At 42.1% G+C, this 20,056-nt stretch overlaps 1 protein-coding gene across 3 annotated transcripts in view; it reads right to left on the bottom strand.

Moving 5' to 3' along the window:
* Positions 1-2,166: 2,166 nt before the first annotated feature.
* The window catches only part of LOC102409360 (NACHT, LRR and PYD domains-containing protein 1b allele 5), a 42,529-nt gene continuing 24,639 nt past the window's right edge, over positions 2,167-20,056 (bottom strand). Inside the window, exons 6-17 of one of the 3 annotated variants that reach the window (XM_025268781.3) lie at positions 18,969-19,013; positions 17,922-17,969; positions 17,720-17,766; positions 17,574-17,623; positions 16,810-17,027; positions 16,446-16,696; positions 13,012-13,146; positions 10,118-10,256; positions 8,669-8,722; positions 8,254-8,334; positions 5,471-5,740; positions 2,167-3,658 (exon numbers count right to left, since the gene is read on the bottom strand). In XM_025268781.3, the coding sequence (XP_025124566.3) occupies positions 3,639-3,658; positions 5,471-5,740; positions 8,254-8,334; positions 8,669-8,722; positions 10,118-10,256; positions 13,012-13,146; positions 16,446-16,696; positions 16,810-17,027; positions 17,574-17,623; positions 17,720-17,766; positions 17,922-17,969; positions 18,969-19,013 (1,358 nt within the window). In that variant the 3' untranslated portion in view covers positions 2,167-3,638. Of the gene's footprint in view, positions 3,659-5,470; positions 5,741-7,394; positions 7,767-8,253; positions 8,335-8,668; positions 8,723-10,117; positions 10,257-13,011; positions 13,147-16,445; positions 16,697-16,809; positions 17,028-17,573; positions 17,624-17,719; positions 17,767-17,921; positions 17,970-18,968; positions 19,014-20,056 lie in introns of those variants that run through there. The other 2 variants (XM_044945448.2, XM_044945450.2) reach the window with 2 other exon arrangements.

Below are 20,056 nucleotides of genomic sequence, written 5' to 3'. Positions count from 1 at the left end.
AGTAAGTAGTAGACGCTGGGATCTGAGCCCAGGTGGCCTGGTTCTGGCCTGTGCTGGCAACCTGTACCCTTTGCTTCTCATAATCAGGTCACAGGTTTCCCTGGTGACTCAGTGGTAAAAAATCTGTCTGCAATGCAGAAGCCACAGGAGACATGGGTTCGATCCCTGGGTCAGGAAGATCCCCTGGAGAAGGAAATGGCAACCCACTCCAGTATTCTTGCCTGGGAAATCCCATGGACAGAGGAGTCTGGTGGGCTGCAGTCCATAGGGTCGCAAAAGAGCTAGACACAACTTAGCAACTAAACAATAATTTGGGTCACAGTAAGTCATCATAACCATGCAAACAGCATCAAAGTTACTTATGCTTCTCTCTCCCTCACTACACTGTGAGAGAAGCAAGTACAGGAAAGGTCATGTCACTCATGTATTTGCGTACTTAGGCCCTGGCACTTAAAAATGGTAGAGAGAAAAAGGCAAATTTTCACGAGTTCCCACGTTTCTCATTTTTAATCTATGAATAAATAAGGTCTTTTAAAAATCAAATCATTTCCAATCACACGAAAAAATTATAAAATGCATATGTTCCCTTGGCTCAAAACAATTATACCTGCTCAGAATGGGAGAACATCCGTAAAAGTCACCAAGGCTCTTCCTAGTTTTGGTTTCCTGGCTTAAAACAAAGGTCTATTTCTTGCTTGAGGAACAGGCTCACTGTGGATAGGCTGGGGGCTCTGCTCTGCTGTTCTCTTCCGGAACCCAGGCTGATGGAGCATCAGCTGTCACATGCTCTGGGTGGATGATTTAAGTAATTGACATATCTATGGTCTGGGATTCTGTGGTCCATCAGGAGCAATGTGCCACAGAAGTAGTACCAGTGAACTGGAAATGGGGTTATTTCCCACTGCAGATGTCATAGATACAAGCTATGAGAGACCCAGTCATCTCAATGGCAGTCATCTCAATGGTTGGTTCACACACTGCTCAACAGGAGCCAGTCAGGGGTCCAGCAGAGCACCTCAACAACCCCGCATCAGCCCTCAGTAACCCCCTGAAACAGAGCAGCGCCACTTCCGAATGTTTCACCAATGCAGCTTCCAGGTGGACTTCCTTTCACAAAAGGCTCCTCCAGCTAAAGAAAACATGGAACTCATCCAAGCCCCTCCCTGCAGTTTTTATGTCACAAAACCATCTTTTAGATTTCCCAACTTGCTTGAAAACAAAACACTGCTATAAATGCACAGACAAGACCCCCTTCTAAAAATGAAACTCATGCCAAAGGTTAAAGCACACAGCAAAAATGGACTTCTGCAGAATAAAGATGGCAGCCTAACTCCAGGCTGCTTAACTAGGAATTTACAACATGATTGGAGTAAATTGCATCTGAGTCCTCTGGAGGCTCCAGGCTGGAGGTCTCAGTTAAAAAAAGCAGAAGAACTTCAGAACTCTGCACTCAGAATTCTACCCCAGGGCCTCTGTTAAGTAGCTGCAGCCACAGAACCATTATCAGAAATGCTCAAACCCCGGTGTGTCGGCTGGAAGAGATACACTCCCAGCAGTCGGGATCTCCGCCTTCAGCAAGCAGCAGGCTGCTTCACCCTGAGGACTTCCAGCAATGGCAACAGGCTGGACCAACTGCTGAAAACAACCATCCTCATGAGAACACACTTCAATTCAGCAAAGACGGTGTCCTCTTTAGAAAATGGAGTGAAAACACTTCCACTTGACAAAGCAGGGGAGAAAGCCTGTCCCCTAAAGCCACCCCCCAAAATAACAAAACATGTCCCAAATGTGCAGGAAAATCCTGTTACAGAGACACACAGGTAAGGAGCTCATTATGTTTTTATATTTTTTTTTTTTTTTTTTTGGGAGCTCATTATGAATACACCTGGTTTTAAATAAAAACACACCTTCCCATGCACAGGTGGGAGAACACTCATTCCTGGAGTCATTCCTGGAGGGAAAAGGGTTAGGGGATGTGGGGGTGCTCCTGAATCTGTGAAAACTCCTGGGTTAGTTGCCCCTGCTTTACCCTCACTCAACTTTACTCCAAGAAGTGGGTCTGGGAGTAAAACCAACTAATGCCCAAACAGCCAAGATAATAACAATCAAGGAAGATGATGCTTTAAAAAGTAATCTGTAAGTAAATAATAACACATAGAAGACACATTTGCACTGTACAAATGCAGATTTATTGTTCTTCCCTTTATCCACAGTAAGAAAAAGGCTGGAAAGTGTTAGGAAACCAGCTTACATACAAAGCACCTCTGAAATTATGATTTTCTTTGGAAAACAACTTAAAAAAATAATAAACAGTTAAAAAATTCAAGACCTTTAAGTATTTTACATTTCTGAATGTTAAAACTCCATGTGTTTCCTGAAATATAGAGCAATTAAAAAAAAAAACTCATAAAGTGACACTGATTTGAATTCCACTGGATCCCTGATCATTAATAATATCAATACGTTCTTCCCTATAAAATGAATTTGTTCTTCACAGGCAAAGCTATAAAGTATGTTTCTCTGATTAATTCATTAAGATTGAATTTACTCTCCAGCTACTGTCAACAGGAGACTAATGGTAATTTATAGTTTCTTCAAATAAGTTAACAAAACATATCCAAAATGTTAATCACCACACGCATGATTCTGGGAGAGCGACAATATCTATACATATTAAAAAAACAAAGATTTACCCATTAACAAGAGCCAATATGGCCCATGATTCCCTGGGGCAAGTCCTCTTCGAGAAGAGATGACAATGTTCCTTGGTCCTGACTAAGGCTATTTCTAAGTGGCATTCCCGCACTGCCCGCCCCCCACAACCCTCCCAGAAGTAAACAATCCAGGGTCAAGGTCAAGAAATGCAGTGTTTGGTGATTTCAGAAGGTTGATGAAATCTGCAGGGACTCTGACGATGGACCCAGGTGAATTTCCCCAGCGAGATGAGGCCACCACCTGCGAGTGTTTGCACCAACACAGATGGGGAGAGGATTATAATCCTTTCTAATGACCCTTGGGCCAGGTAACATGATTGATTTAATGGTTTAACAGCCCACCAGCCAGACTGGTTAGTAATAAGACACGGAAATCACACCTCACATAAAAAGACATATTGGACCCGGCAGCACATGGGTATCTGTGTGGGAGCTAACAGAACAGGAACCTCTCTTCATCATTAATGACACGAGGAAAAAAAGCTAAGTGAAATTGGTGCAATTTAAGTCCTCCACCACTTAATTGCTAAAAAAAATGTTCCAAACGCTTGATATGAATTTCATAGTTCACAGACTCCAGTAGGAAAATTACCACATTTCTCGCCTGACTGCTGTTGAGTCATTTTAGGCAACCTTTATAAATGTATGTGTTTGGGTGGGGAAGCCGGGTGGGATGGTGAGAGTGGAAGATACAAAAAAAAAAAATTCTTGATATTATAGAGGTTTTTTTTTCCTTCCTCAAGGTTTCCAAATATTTCACATTCCCTTTGCCCCTGAATAATGTGAGCTGCAAGTGGTCTATGAAAGGAGCTGCTTCCACAGGCTGTGTAGCTCTAGGTCCCGAAGTCTGTGCCTTATTACCACGGAGACAGTCTTTGAAGGCAGAGTTCCTGAGGCTTCCTCTTCCAGCTCATCTTTCAAACCTCACGTTTCCTGTAAGAAGCCTAACAAGGGAGAGAAACGAATTCAGGGATTCATTGTTGTGGGGAAAGAGCACATGCGTTTAAAGAAAGTCACTTGTCCGTTTCAAAAAGGAACTGCTAGAGTGGCTGGGTTTTCCTGAGATGAAGATAGACCAGTGCAATTTTTTAAGGCTGCAGTTTTAAGACACTAAAATGCCCTGATAAAGACACAAAATTCAGCCAATCACCCAGATATTTTGACTACAGGAGGGCAGAAAACACTGGAAAATTTCTGGCTTTTTGTTCGTTTGTAACTTACTGAAGATTTTTCTCCTATTCAATGACAAATTGAACTAGTAAGCTTTTATGATCCATTTCACTGCCAAAAAATGTCACAAATCCTTATTCAGCTTTATGTGGCGCCAAGTTAGGCGTCTAGCGAAGTCAAGAGCAGATAAAAACAAAACAACCACCCATTCTACAGGATCTGTGAGACGGTCAGATTTCCAAGCCTTCCTTTGATGGAAGAGGCTATGATTGTTTCCTTATCACAGCAGAGGCCAGTACTGTCGATAGGCAGAAGTGCCTATATGCAAATAGGGAGATTTCCACATGTGGGCCTCAGTGATTTACATAATTTCAACATATTCAAGAAAAAGAAATTTGATATTGAAACTGGCTATTCTATTGCCTTGCAGCTCTTGCATCCAAATTGGTGGGGGCGTTCAGAAAGTTCGCCCTCCACACCTGACATCATCCTGGGCGGTTACCCCAGACTTTAACTTTTCATATAAGCTTTTGGGGTGGCTGACACACTTTTACATTCTTTAAGGAACAAAAAGTCCGAATAGAATTCCAAATAAAAACCTCTCTCTGACTTGCTTCTGAGAAGTAACACAGGATTTGTTAATCATGATAACAATACATATTAATAAAAATCCAAGTTGTGAATTGGTTTGACCTCGGGTCTAACAATATGCTAAGTCAAGCCACAAAAAAAAGAAGTGCTTCAAAACAAAGGAAGGAACCCTGTGGTTTTCTGGACTGAGACCAGAAACAACTCCCTTTAGCTCTCTGTTCCCATCTTTGCTGCTGGAGGCTCACTAGTGCCACCAAGTGGAGCACTGCATCAACACCACAGGAAGTCTAGAAGGCTCAAGGCTTCCAGTTAGGTCTCCAGTTAAGGACATTATCAACGGACATGAGTTTGAGCAGACTCCAGGAGACAGTGAAAGACAGGGAAGCCTGGCATGCAGCTGCTCATGGGGTCTGCAAGAGTCGGACATGACTGAGCAACTGAACGACAACAAAGGACATTATCTACTCCTGCCGGAGTCTCACTGCCTGAACCTAGAGTTTTATATGCATTATCTCTTTTCATTCTCACAAGAGACCTAGGACATTGGGAGTTTCACATCCATTTGACAGATGAGAATATAGAGGCTTTATGCAAGGTAAGGAATTTGCTTAGTCATAGATATATTACACAACACAGGGAATATAGCCAATATTTTATAACTGTAAATAGAATATAACCTGTAAAAATTGTGAAACACTACATTGTACACCTGTACCTTACTGTATATATCAAGTATACTTCAATTAAAAAAAAAAAAAACAAATCTGCTTGGTCACAAACCTAGTCAGCACTTGAGATGGTATTCAAATGCTTCCTCTGATGCCACACGTGGATCACCTTTACTTAGATTATGACCCACGTGCTTACTGCAGAGCATTTGCACAATCTTCTGAACCTGAGCTTAGACATGACTAACACCTTCTAGAGTATAAATTTGCTATTTGCAAAGATACAGCTTGACCCCCAGTAAATGACTAAGATAATTTTCTGCTTACCTCTCAGCACATCTTGGACTTCAACTGAATCAACATTTTTTAAGCAGTTACATAAATTCTGAGCTGTGGCATTATTCTGCTCCTTTTCTTGCCACTTCTTCAGCATCTTAAACTTACTGATCGTAACATTGTCTTCCTTCTCCCGGATAGCATCGATTTCGCTAATATTCAGCTTCAGGTTGGCAATAGCAATCTTTAACCACTCCTTCCCCAGCTTCTCAGCAAGGTTAAACAACTGCGTGTCTGTTAGGGTTTTAGTCTTCACCCCATCTAAAAGCACATGAAGAATTCAGCAGTTCCTCTCAACACTTCATTTATAGTCATTGACAATGAAAATGTATTCTCTTTATATAAAAAAGGATACCAAGATTTGAAAATTTAACTGCTTTTAAAATAAATTTAAGTGCCAAAAAAGTCCCGACTTTCCAAACTATTAGAAGAACCGAAGGGAATGATTACACATAAGGTTGAACTGGGATATAATGCTCACAAGGATAATTCAGTGATTCAGGGAATGAAATTGTTTTACAAAGCTGCACAAATTAGGCTGGAGGGGAAAAAAAAAATCAGGCATCAAAAATAATTTACGTGGCTCAAAAAGAAAAATATACATTTCCCCTTGCCCATCTCTGCATCTTCACATACAAAGTGCTATCTTTAGTAGTCTAAAGAGGGCAGCAAGAGATATGAACTGCAGTCTCCATTCTGCCATCTCCTGGCATTAGGGGGAAGAGCATAGTCCACAGAAAAGTCAGGGGCACAGTGTCTGTAATATCAGTATCTGTTGTTCACTAAGAAACCATGTCATCATTCTGGAAGGGATTATGTTTACCAACACAAGCCAGTGCCCCAATACAAAATACCAGCCCCAGCTGGGTTTTCTATGCTCACACTTTTCAGATGGTTGTGCTATGATACAACAAAGCTCACCAGGTGTAGAGTCTCGTTAGGGATCCTCCAGGCCTTACAAACCCTGGAGGTACCATGAGAAGAGGGTGAGGAAGAATCCTTCCTGCCCCTCCTCCAGAACCATAACACTTTGCTCATCTACAGCCAATAGTCTAATGAAGGGAACCTAACATTTCTATTGAACCCTAACCCCCTTAACTCAAGAATGGTTTCTAAAGGATGGCCACTGCCCTCTAGTGGTCTTCTAACGCATGTGGCTTGTGTTCCTCTCTCAAACTGCTACAAGAGAAACAACACAGGGAATCCATCCATCAAAGATGCAAGTTCTCAGGATCATCCCCAAACCTACTGTGTCAGATTCTGTATCTAAATTTTAACAAGATCTCAAAGTGACTCAGAGTTAAGAGATGACTATATTTTAAAAAGCAATATGGTGATATGCTGAGCCTCAAACTATCAGGATAGTGACTCAGTATCTTTTAAAATGTTGTGAAAATACCTAAACAAAAGTAAATCATTATTAATTTATTTGCTACCACATTGTCAACTCTAAAAAGGCTGGAAATCCTTAATTTTCTAGGTAGTATTTGATCATTTTATTCTATGTCTAGCTACTTGTTCTTGGAGCTAATTTTAAATAGCCAAATAGCTGCAAAAAAGGAAAAAAATTTTCCTATGTGTCCCATTCCGTTATAAGTGAATAATTTTTGAGGATCTAATATACAACATGATGACTACAGTTAATAATAAATACTATGCTGTACTCTTGAGATTTGCTAAGAGAAGGCCTTATGAGTTCTACCACCAAAAAAAAAAAAAAAAAAAAAAGGTGGCTGTGTGAGGTGATAGATATGCTAATTAATTTGATTGGTAAATATTTCACAATGTATGCATACATCAAAGCATCCCATTGTGTACTTATATACAATTTTTATTTGTCAACTATATCTCAATAAAACTGAAAGAAATATGTATCCCAATTTGGTTAGGTTTTAAAAATAATTCCAGAGCCTCATTTATTTTGATGTTCATTTAATAGAAATAATAAACAATTCTCTAGTGACAAACAGTAAAATCAGACATACACCATCCTCTTCAATGCCAAGCGGGTAACATCTTATTTTAGTCTATAGGGTTTATCTGCTTTTAGAGTCACACCTTCTTACAATAATAAAAGGTATTTTGATGAAAGGGTTCATCTACATGAGGCCCCCAAAGCCTGAAGATCTTGTCTTGTGTAATTTGAGTCTGGGTTTTTTAACTTCAATTTGTGAATTCAGGTTGGACTTGAATTTTGAGGTACATACTCCATCTTCTGGCTCCTTGGAGTACTGTTGTTAAGTGCTTAAATCTCTACTGTATTTTCACAGCTACCAAGCCTTGGTCTCTGCCATTTAAATGGAAGAAATTAACCTGAACTTTATCTCTAATAATTGAGCTGCTGGCTCCCTCCCCGCAAATATAGTGAATAACTGTGAAGCCAGTGAATGCACACATGGGCATTCACTATTCACTTCTTCTCATTATCTTCTACATTAGAGGCTGCAGGCTCAGTGCTATAGGAAGTGCACAGATGGACAAGCCATGGCCACTGACCCTACAGGCTGCAAGACCTTCCCTTGACCCCCAGTTCTACTTTCACCAAGTGCAGGGGAGGAGGGGGCAGTCAAGGTGGAAAAGTAGGCTGGGGCAGACCACCTAGGACCTTTATCCAGGCCCGAGAAGCTTGGACCCAGGGGGCAGGTAGCTGGGAGAGCAGGCACACCTGGGATATGGCTCCAGGAAGACTGACCCAAGAAGAACATGTGTCAGATGAACGTCCTGGGGGAGACCAGAGGAAGTGACTGATAGCCACAGAGGACATGTTTACAAACCTGAACTGTCAATCTGCTTCATTCTTTTATCATAGACCATCTCATCAGGTAAGCTGCTACTCATTTTTCGTCGCCTGTTACCTTTAAAAAAAAAAAAAACAACATTTGGCAAAACTAATACAATTATGTAAAGTTTAAAAACAAAATAAAATTAAAAAAAAAAAAAAAAACAACAACAAATTGGCTTTCCCTTATGGTTTTATTATCCACCCATCTTTAAGCTGAACTTTTAAAAAATCATTTTAAAATCATCATTCTGACAGAACAAATTAAAAAAGGTTCAAAGCTCATTCAGATAATTAAGAGTTATGGAACACTTAACAGATCCTGAACATTACTGAATTTGCAAAGCAGAATTAAAATTCTAGTGGATGGAAGGAAGAGACGAGTTTAATGTCCACTTACAAGCACTTACCACTTGTGCTGCTTTTTGAAACATTCTGGTTCTGATGATGCTGAACCCAGTCACCTGTTAAGGTACAATAAGCAGCAGTTAGAAAAGTGGTATGAAATTGGAATTAAAGCATCGATGTGTGAAAGCACATGAAGCTCTAGGGTTCTGGTAATCTCTCTCAAATTCAAATGCGGGTTTTAACTTGGTATGTATGCAAATACCCTGAGCTTGAACTCCTTCCAGCATGTCTGGTGAGACCAGTGTCTCCCATATTTCAGTCATCTGCACACTGCTGGCATGGTATCTGCCACACCCAGAGGTCAGGTGAAATGTCATTCCTTCCGTATTTCTCTAAATCTAAAACTACTATAAACAGAACATTGACATCATGTGCCATATGGAGAAGGAAGCCTTAAACATTTTTAAAAAATAAATAACATCTTTAAATTTTAAGTGTATTTATATGTATCCCTCTCCAGTATTCTTGACTGGAGAATTCCATGGACAGAGGAGTCTGGTGGTCTACAGTCCATGGGGTCGCAAAAAGTCAGACACGGCTAAGTGACTAACACACACACACACTAATACACACACGTAAAAGAATCTCATATATGTATTATCATTATATATACTTGGTGGGTTCTTTGCAGAAACTTCATTATGATTTGACACCACCTGCCCCATGAGTTCAGCCCTGCTCTAACAGATGCCTACATGTTGGGCAGGCCTTCCACAGGTCGCTTGAGTGAAGACATCTTATGAGTGATGGGCAATTTCTGTTCATCGTTAGGATAGGCCTCCCCAAAATAATAGAAACCAGAACCATCTTATGAGGCAGAATATTATTAAGTAAGTTTTAAAAAGAGTCTTAAAAGGTGGTCTTTAAAACTGAAAAGAGACTTAGTCTGGAAGAACATCTGTTATTCAGGTTGCTACATATTAAATATCTTTATTACTGAGGCATTTGCTATGATTAAAAAGTAACATCTTTCAGATTCACTTATTTGAGCAAATTAAATAATATAATCCCCAATACAGAATCCCAAAACTAGGACTCCTCTGGGGTAAGTAACTGTAGTTTGGATAAAAGGGCCTGTTTCAAACTGGCTAATTTAAGGGTATAATATTAAGAACAGGAATCACACCTATACAGAAGCTTCCGGCTTAAACTAGGACAGAATCCCAAATGGATCAGATTGGGTTTTGTTTCTGGAGTAGAAAGCCTCAACAGCAAATATGGGCTCTGTGCACCTGCTGAGTGTGGGGATTTGACGGTGGGGGCCTGAGAACCAGAGCCGGCACGTCCGTCCCAAGAACTGGGGCCTCTGCTTCTCTTAATCGAATTTTTTGATGTTATCGTGATGGGACAGACGAGTACTCTATTTGCTTTCCACCCGAGCCACTCCCCCCAACCCTCCCCAACCCCCCACCTGCCAAACAGAGTTTTAATTCAAGATACAAGATACTCACACTCTCTCAGTTTTGCTTTCCATACAATTTCCTCAGAATCCATTTCAACTAAGAGTAATTTAAACTCCACTGGTTGCTCCAGATACACTTCAATATAACTTTTCAATTTTAAAAGTGAACCATCCACAAATTCAATTTCCTTTAAAAAAAAAAAAGTGGTTTTCTTAAATTTACAAGTTGCATTAATTAACAACATAAAACGTCAGATAAGGAATAAAGGCAATGAGAAGGGTTAGTGCTTCACTGGACACCTGCTGAAATTCTGACCTTGTAAATCCACTCCTTAACCACACTTCCTCTCACTCTCCCGCTTTCAGCCCCTTCTTACTCTTAATCAGAACTGTTTTCCACCTCATTGAAGCTTCTAGTCCCATGGCCCTTGTTTTTCAAAGTGTAACTTTTTGGCCCTTTCCTGACTTCCAACATTTCATGTTCCCCAAATGGAACCTGTGCTCAACCATCAGCCACCCTCTCCCAGGTGCTTTAAGCTCCTCAGCACCTTTCTCTTAGATCATTCTCTGATCTGTCCAACTGATTTCACATTTACAGAACTACGTGCAGTGTTGTGTCCACATTCCCTCATTGAACACCACCTTCCCCCAACAAATCCTTTTATCACTATTTTATGCATAAAGGATCCCAGAGAAGTGAACGAATTTGCCCAAGTCCACATCGAAGTGGTGAAACTGGAATTGGAATCCACGCCTGTGACTCCAAAGTCTGAGCTCTTAACCACTATTCAGACTGTCTCCTGGTTTCCCTGCCTCTGCTTCTCTCCAGACTGGCTAGCAAGAAATACATCTTTAAAAAACATCAGTGAACTGCCCTGGCGGTCACCATCACAAACTAATGCTCTTAATCTGTTCCTCTTCCTTTCTGTTCCAAGTCACTAGCATTATCCTCCTAACCTTCCAAGGGTCAGTCACCAAGGTCTACAAAGGAGACAGCGGCTCCCCTAACCCCACTCTCCTAAATCCCTCCAGGTTCATTTCCCCACAACTCTCCTGGAGCTCAGCCCAGCTGCATGGTCCCGTGCCCTCCTTAGGCACCTGGGGCCACCTCTCCCAGGACAGCCTGGGAAAGCTCGTCTCTCCCAGGGAATCCCTCACCCTTCAAACCCAGAGCCAACATCACCCACGAGAAAGCCTTCCTGGAAACCCCCTGCACTTGGTACTCGTCTCTAAAGGAACACCACGTTATAGTAACATTATTTCTCTACATGAAGGGAGCATTTCCCGCACTACACTGGCATCTTTGAGCGAAAAGACTGTGCCTTACTTATTTTTTAATTCTTAGCTCTTATCAGGCTGGCTGGTAATAGGCACATCTGATGTCAGTTAAGCAAATCATTAATGGTATAAAACTAATAAGAGCACCTTATATTCACACGGAGTTTTACAACTCTCTCAGGACTGCCCCAAACCATTACTTTATATGATCCTTACAGCAATCTTGGGAGATTATCCCCATTTTATAGGCCAGAAATTTGGTTAAGAGGGAGCCCACAGTTAGTGACAGTCTATGCACTAACTATGTGACTAAGCACGCACTAGAATGCAGACTGTTTAAAGCCTTCTAGCTATTAACATCTTTTGTAAGAAACAACTCCTGGGATCCCCTCGGTCTCTTTCTGGGAACAGCCACCCATTCAATATGTATTCTTCCCTCTCCTAGTGGTTCTTAACCTTGGCAGCACATTATAGTCACCATGGGAGCTTTAACAAGTCCAATGCCTGGGCCATTCCCAGACCAATTAAGTCAGCATCTCTGGAGGTGGGACCCAGGCCACCGAATTTTTTTTTTAAGCTCCCCAGGGAAATTCACACTCAAAAGCACACCCTTCTCATTTAGTCCCACTGCCCAGACAAGGCTGCAGTTTGAGTCTCATGAGTCTCTTGATGTGCCACCTGCTGGGGCCTGATTGGTGTGGAAGGTACGAAAATCAACCTTTCAGATCCCAGTGGGGAGATGGTAGCTTCAGGAGCCAAGGCAGTTGGGGCCGTAGGCGAGCTCTGCTCACATGTGTGGCTGGGCAGAGCGCCCGCCTGCTTTGCACACTGGTTTCCTCAGCCGTGTTACTGTATGGTTCAAATGGTTCAAAGCATGTGCAGAGATGCTTTGAAACTGAAAAGGAAGGAAGACTGTCCTGATGAACCTGACTGCTTCTACAGGGCACAAGGCCCTGATAATACCAATATGATAAAACAATGCAATATGGACCACTGCCATTAGCTCTCTTGCCTCCCACTTTTAATTTAATGGAATCAAAACATGTTTTCAACTTTTCATAAACTGTAAAACAGACAAAGGAGGTAGACAAAAGGAATTTCCATGCAGATGTCCAGACTAGATAAGCTATGGCATACACCCAGGGCACATAATGAAAATAAACTTTAAAAATAACTAAGTCATTTCCGACAAGCCAAAATCACTTGGAAGTGTCGTGGTGTGTACAGTGAATGCTTCAAATCTAACAATTTATTCCCATAACTACTTTTCAAACGCCTTCCAGTGGGAAAAGCCCAATATCCTTTGTTAGCAACTCTTTTCCATTAACCTTTAATGCTTTGCATGACTTAAACTTAAGTTTTGTATTCCTTTGAAGCTAAAATTATTTTAATAACTTAATTTAAAATGCAAGAAAACTGAAAACCTTTTCAAAGGGAAAGAGAAATGAAGAGTCTATTTTTTTGATGACTGCAGATGAACCCTGAAATCCAACAGCATCTTTGGAATAAACTGCAAGTTTAACAAAACAACTGCTTTCTTAGACACTGGGAAATAAAAAAGGAGAACAAAATGCATTTATTTTTAAATATCTTCAAAATGCTGTATCTAAGAAATCTACACGCTCCCCACACTGCTACGCCAAGTTGATTTTTTACAGTGTCTACCTCTGGGGTGATCTCAGCTTCTGGCTCACTGATCAGCCGGTACTTCTTCCCATTCTGCAGCAACTTCTGGCAAACCGGAGGCTTGTCGATTTTCATGAATTTCTTAGAGGAGTGCTTTACAGACTTGGAAATATCCTAAAGGTGGAAATAGGTCTGGGTTTTGAAATCCATCACCAACAATTATGAGAGTCGAAGTCAAGAACCGAGCAGTGCGTGTGCCAGCTGTATTATTTTCACGTCCTCCTACAGACATGACGGCCAGGGAGGATGCCCCACAGTGATCACGAGGGGAAAAAGGCCCAGAAGTTGAGGCACCTTTGTTCTACGCATCTGTCACATAGCCCAACTCCTTCCCACAAAAGCACTACAGACAGAAGTCACTTACACCCTGTGTGGGACCACCAATTTGCTTCTGAAGGGTCTGAGAACATAACATGAGCACTTGCATCCCACATGGGCACTAATTCCATGCCCATCACGTGAACAGAGAGCACCTCTTTTACTAGAAGTGGTTCCAGCTGACTCAAAGTTTGTCTCTGCCCCACACTTGATATGTCCTCATCCTTGCTGTCATTAACTCTCTTTCTGACATGGCCCTAGAGGGGACCCCGATTTTACATGTATTGTTCCAATGCCCCCCAAGAGGTGAATGTAATCTCTGGCCCAAGCTCCCTTGGTAAAGTAGCTGTATGGCTAAATATGAAATTTAGGTTTCTTGAAACAGAGTTCAAGGAAATCTTTTCCTACACAGGAAAAAAAAAATCAGCTGGAGAAGGCATAAAAATAAAACACCAGCCAGGAAGGATATCCTGCCTTCCCCATGCCACGCTCTCCATTGTCCTGATGGCAGCCTTCTCCACATCTGCTGATGTAATCAGCTCCTGACCCCAGCTTCCCAGGAAGTCTGGATAATGCTCTTTCAGTTAACTGAATTTACTTTTAAAATATAACGTTCATTAAATAATAGTGCTTTTTCCAAATCTATACTAATTCTACTTTATATGTATGTGTGTTCAGTCGCTCAGTCATATCCAACTCTTTGTGACCCCATGGGCTATAGTCCACCAGGCTCCTCTGTCCATAGGATTTTCTAAGCAAGAATACTGGAGTGGGTTGCCATTTCCTCCTCCAAGAATTATACTTTAGGTGCAGTTATTTTTATACCACTTTGAAGGCTACTTTCCCAACTGAAAGTATTATCTTTAGTGAGATTACAGGAAGCATATTTTACTTTCTTAGGAGGAAACAAAAAAATCTATTACCTAAAGTTTTTACACTTTAATACATATTGCTAGTTATAATCCATATAACATTTTTAAAGCATGCAAATACTACAACCTAAAACCACTGGGAGTGGGTAGCTTGATATAAATTCTGTAACTCAAATTATAATTCACAAAGTAGTATACTTTACAATAGCTGTGTGGATCACAATATACTGTGGAAAATTCTGAAGGAGATGGGAATACCAGACCACCTGACCTGTCTCTTGGGAAACCTGTATGCAGGTCAGGAAGCAACAGTTAGAACTGGACATGGAACAGACTGGTTCCAAATAGGAAAAGGAGTATGTCAAGGCTGTATATTGTCACCCTGCTTATTTAACTTCTATGCAGAGTACATCATGAGAAACGCTGGGCTGGAGGAAGCACAAGCTGGAATCAAGATTGCCGGGAGAAATATCAATAACCTCAGATATGCAGACGACACCACCCTTATGGCAGAAAGTGAAGAAGAACTAAAGAGCCTCTTGATGAAAGTGAAAGAGGAGAGTGAAAAAGTTGGCTTAAAGCTCAACATTCAGAAAACGAAGATCATGGCATCACTTCATGGCAAACAGATGGGGAAACAGTGGAAACAGTGGCTGATTTTATTTTTCTGGGCTCCAAAATCACTGCAGATGGTGACTGCAGCCATGAAATTAAAAGACGCTTCCTTGGAAGGAAACTTAGGACCAACTTAGATAGCATATTCAAAAGCAGAGACATTACTCTGTCAACAAAGGTCCATCTAGTCGAGGCTATGGTTTTTCCAGTAGTCATGTATGGATGTGAGAGTTGGACTATAAAGAAGGCTGAGCACCGAAGAATTGATGCTTTTGAACTGTGGTGTTGGAGAAGACTCTTGAGAGTCCCTTGGACTGCAAGGAGATCCAACCAGTCCATTCTGAAGGAGATCAGTCCTGGGTGTTCTTTAGAATGATGTTGAAGCTGAAACTCCAATACTTTGGCCATCTGATGTGAAGAGCTGACTCATCTGAAAAGACCCTGATGCTGGGAAAGATTGCGGGCAGGAGGAGAAGGGGACGACAGAGGATGAGATGGTTGGATGGCATCACCGACTCAATGGACATAGGTTTGGGTAAACTCTGGCAGTTGGTGATGGATAGGGAGGCCTGGCATGCTGCGGTACATGGGGTTGCAGAGTTAGACACAACTGAGCGACTGAACTGAACTGAATGCTTATTTTTTTTTCACATCTGTCAAACCCTGATTTTGAATCTGAAAGGATAATTTTGAGTCACCGCTTTCTCTTTTGTCAGTGCTCCACCCACCTCTAAGTCATTATAACTGTATTGACAGTGAGTCAGGGTATAAAAGGAGATTCAATCCTCTGTTTTCAATGATATAGTTCAGAACCTGGGCTAAACAACATAGATTTATTCTGCATTCTGGCAAACGGGTTCCATTACAAATATCCAAACCCTTCCCCTCAGGTCATTCTACCTTAAACATATTAGGTGCTTCATGAATATTTGCTGCTACAAAACCCAGAATGTTGAACCCATGAACCAAACGTCAACTTTTATCCAAAAAATTACTCTGGTATGAGGTGTGTCTTACTGGCAGAGCTTTAAGCCAAGGAGGAATCTCCAGTCTCCCTGCATTTGACCCAAAGACCCGAAACGGCCCCCCAGTGTATCCAGAGCAGGTGCCTCGCCAACTGTAATGTCCCAGTCACCTGGGAATACTGAGCAGGGCAGGCTCTGAGTCTGCAGGTCGGGGCGGTGCTGAGATTTGGCATTTTAAGCAGCACCCTTGCTGATGGCAACCAGCCACTCCTGGTTCCCTGGTCCCCAAATCACATGTTCAGCAGCAAGGCTGTAGAGAACAGATGGCCTTGGCTGTTCTCCAGGCAACCGTCTCCAAGGCCAGGCCTGCTGGATTGTGCCACACCCACCTCTAGAGAGCTATTTTCCTATCTGCTCTCCTCCCGACGGTGTTCAGGTGTATAAACACTCATGCTCCATGGCTCTGAAGACCTGGCACTGATCTTATAACTTCTGTGAGTGAACATGACATCAGACCCACCGTAGGGAGACAATTAAATCAACAGAGACACCCGGATCTTAGATCAACAGACATCACCCAGACCTTGTATAAAGTCTGAACACACAGTATGCAACATTTAGTATTCACTTTCATTGGCTTTACCTTGATGAAGGATTCATTATTGGTTGCTACATACACTCGAAAAGACAAGGACGGGTTATGGTCAATGGCTTTATACAGAATCACCGCCCCGTGATGGAATATCGTCTCTTCGCTTTGAATAACGGGTCCCACAGGAGAAAGAGAGCTCACACGCCATTTGACATGGGTTGCAGAATGGTCCACAGTATATTCTAATGAGGGCCCAGTACTTTTAACATGGAAGACTTTGAATGTCATGTTGGCATCTCGGTCTGTCAACACATGAAGGTGAATTAGTGTTCTGGGCATTGCATGTGTTACACACATACTCTCACACATCCACACATGCACACGCCAATTAAACTTTTAGCAAACAAATACTCACGACCCAAGCAGAGGGAATGTGGAAACTGAATGGAGGTCAGACAGAGCGGGTCACATTTAACGTCAAACAAGGGTCCACCAACGGCCCAGGGCTTCACAATGAGGTCTGAATATTTGCTCCAGGACAAGACGCAATACTTGATATCAACTTTCCTGTTAACCTCAAATATCAGACCAGTCTCCGTGCACTGGTAAGTTCCCTCTCCATCCACCTTCAGCCTGCATTGGACGGATAAGAACACCTGTCAAGTCCTGATGTTTGTTTAGGAGAGGATTTCTTAAAAAAAGTTTTTTTAATTCAGTTTTTTGTTGTTGTTTAATTTCACTCAAAAGCACTGAGGGAACTCCATAACATTTTGAAGCAGCATCACAATTAAAGGAAACAATCTAAGGCTTTCCCTGGTGGCTCAGTTGTAAAGAATTCTCCTGCCAATGCAGGAGACACAGGTTTGATTTCTGATCCGGGAAGATCCCACCTACCTCGGAGCAATTAAGCCCGTGTGCTTACTTTCCGTGTACTACAGGAAAGTAGCCCCCACTCCTCGCAACTAGAGAAAAGCCCGCATAGCAAGAAAGACTCAGCACAGCCAAAACAAATAAATAAAATTATATATATATATATATATAAAGAAAACAATCCAAGAAAGTACATAAAATGTGCGAAGTTAAGTTATGCTGTTTTGTGTTTCCCCAACTTGGGGTTATTTTTACATAGACAGATAAATTACGAATGGTATCATGTCTCCTGTATTCCCAATGACTCACAAAAACTGTCCTCGGGAAAGAAGCCTGGGGGTCACCAGTTCATTGTGTTTCTGGAGAAAAAGTACAGATATAACATATACGTAAATGTCATTTTCTTAAATAAAGCAAATGAAAGAATGATCCTTTATAATTAAAAACATACTTACATTTTCAGCATTACAGTGTTCACAGTGAGAATGGATTTTATTAGATTCTAAATGATAGAGAAAAAAATTTTATTTACAGGAATGTGGCATTTTCAGACAAAATTTTTTTGACAAATATATATGATATGACCATATCACAAAATTCAAAGATATAGGCCCCCTCAGCAATAATGAGACTATTTTGGAGAATGTAAATTCATACCTGAATTATAATGCTGTGTGGGCAATTCTTTATCCTCCCATTCTTCAACTGTAAAAGATATTGTCACACATGTATTGGCATAAGTCAGTCACAGGGTAAATCAGTTAACCCCCACCCCCCACACCCAGCTTCACAACCCATAGGAACTTTGTGCTAAATCACTTCAGTCGTGTCCAACTCTTTGTGACCCTACAGACTGAGGCCTGCCAGGTTCGCTGTCCATGGGATTCTCCAGGCAAGAATACTGGAGTGGGTTGCCATTTCCTGCTCCAGAAGATTGTCCCGACCCAGGGATTGAACCTGTGTCTCCTGCATTGCAGGCAGGCTCTTTACCTTTAAGCCACCGGGCAAGCCCAACAGGAACCTTAAACGTATATTAAACATCTCTGAGTGGATTCGGTGATACATGACACTTTCTGTTTGTGAGTCTCGCTGTATAAGGTATAAGGCAGCAGTTTCCAAACTTTCTGGCACGAGGGACTGGTTTCACAGAAGACAGTTTTTCCATGGACTGGGGGATGGTAGGACGGGGGGCGGTCATGCACTTCATTTCTATTTTTATGACATTGTGATATATAATGAAATACTTATACAACACATCACACAGCAGAATCGGATCATCAGGCATTAAAGTCTCACAAGGAGTGGGCAACCTAGTTCCATGGGCAGTTTACAGTAGGGTCTGTATTCCCATGAGAATCTTGTCCCACCGCTGCTCTGACAGGAGGTGGCACTCAGGCAGTAATGCAAGCAATGGGGAGTGGCTGTAAATACAGATGAGGCTTCACTCGCTAGCTCACCGCTCACCTCCTGCTGTGGGGCCCGGCTCCTAATGGTACCAGACAGTGGCCCAGGGGTTGGGGACCCCTGGTATAAAGCAGAAAAATAAGCTTGAATGTGAAAGTTTCCATGCACCCTACTTTGGCACATTAAGTCTTCAGCTGATCTTTTGACACTGAAACAATAGCTTTCTCATCTCACACAGGCACAGGGTGAACAGGATACATTAGAGAAGATAAGAGGGCAAGGGCACTGCCTCACTCTTACTCTGAGCAGACGCTTCCTCGGTGGAAGACTCTCCTAGTTCCCCATCTGTGGAGACAAAGAGAGCTCAGGGCACAGGTGGTCATGGACAAACTCTTCATCAGTCACTCCTAGGCTAGACCAGTGTCTCAGCTGGACAGCCGCAGGCCCCAGTGAAGTGTCCCTCAGAGTGGTCAGAAGTCGGGAACTAAGCTGGAGTTGTTATCCCCAAGACAGAGCCTGACTGGCATCAGCCCTTCAGGTTAGTATAGTTAGAGATCAGCTGAGCAGTAAGAGAGGAACTGACGTCTGATTTTAGGCATGTTTAAGCTGGAACTGTCTTCTAAGAGTCTCTGATTTAGCATGTAGACTCTTTCCATTGGCTCCCCACCACTCATCTCTGGTCAGCCTCCCTGCATTTACTGCCCTCCAGTCACTCTGAACCACTATCCACACCAAAGCATGCTCCTGCCTCAGGCCCTTTGCACTCACCGTCTCCCAGGCTGAATATTCACGCTGCTCACCCAGTCACATCCCTGCCGTCTCTGCTCAAATATCACTTTATCAGAGAAGCTTTCATGACGTCCCACCCCTCTCCCAAAGCAGGGCCTGCCTGACACATCTCTTCCCCCTTTCATTTTCATCAGGGCACTGCTCACCACCTCGCACATGATAAGCTCAGCGTTTCTGCTTCCTGTCTCTATCCCCACTAGAATGTAAGTTTCACAAGGACTGTAATCCCAGGGCCTGGTAAGTGTTCATTTTCTGAATTACTAGAATAGCAGAATACAAAAATACATTATGAAAGGGAACAGTGGTGAATCTTCCTATTATCTACACCAGATACTGCTTGCATGAGTTTAGGCTCTTTAGTTACGTACGAAATCTTTGTCTATTACTTTCCTCATCTGTTAAATGAGAGTTAACGTAATACCACTCCCCAGAAAGACAGAAAATTAAATTATAGGTAGGGATTGCGCCTGGCACTCAGCAAGCAGTCAGTGAGTGTTATTATTTTGCTATGGTGATGTGTGAAACTCAAAAACATTAATAATTCTGAAGCAGACAATAACCCTTCACTTGGGAGATGACCTAATGTGTTGACTACTTGG

The sequence above is a fragment of the Bubalus bubalis genome, chromosome 1, assembly GCF_019923935.1.
Source record: "Bubalus bubalis isolate 160015118507 breed Murrah chromosome 1, NDDB_SH_1, whole genome shotgun sequence".
Taxonomy (NCBI): Eukaryota; Metazoa; Chordata; class Mammalia; order Artiodactyla; family Bovidae; genus Bubalus; species Bubalus bubalis.
This window is presented reverse-complemented; position numbering and strand designations above follow the sequence as displayed.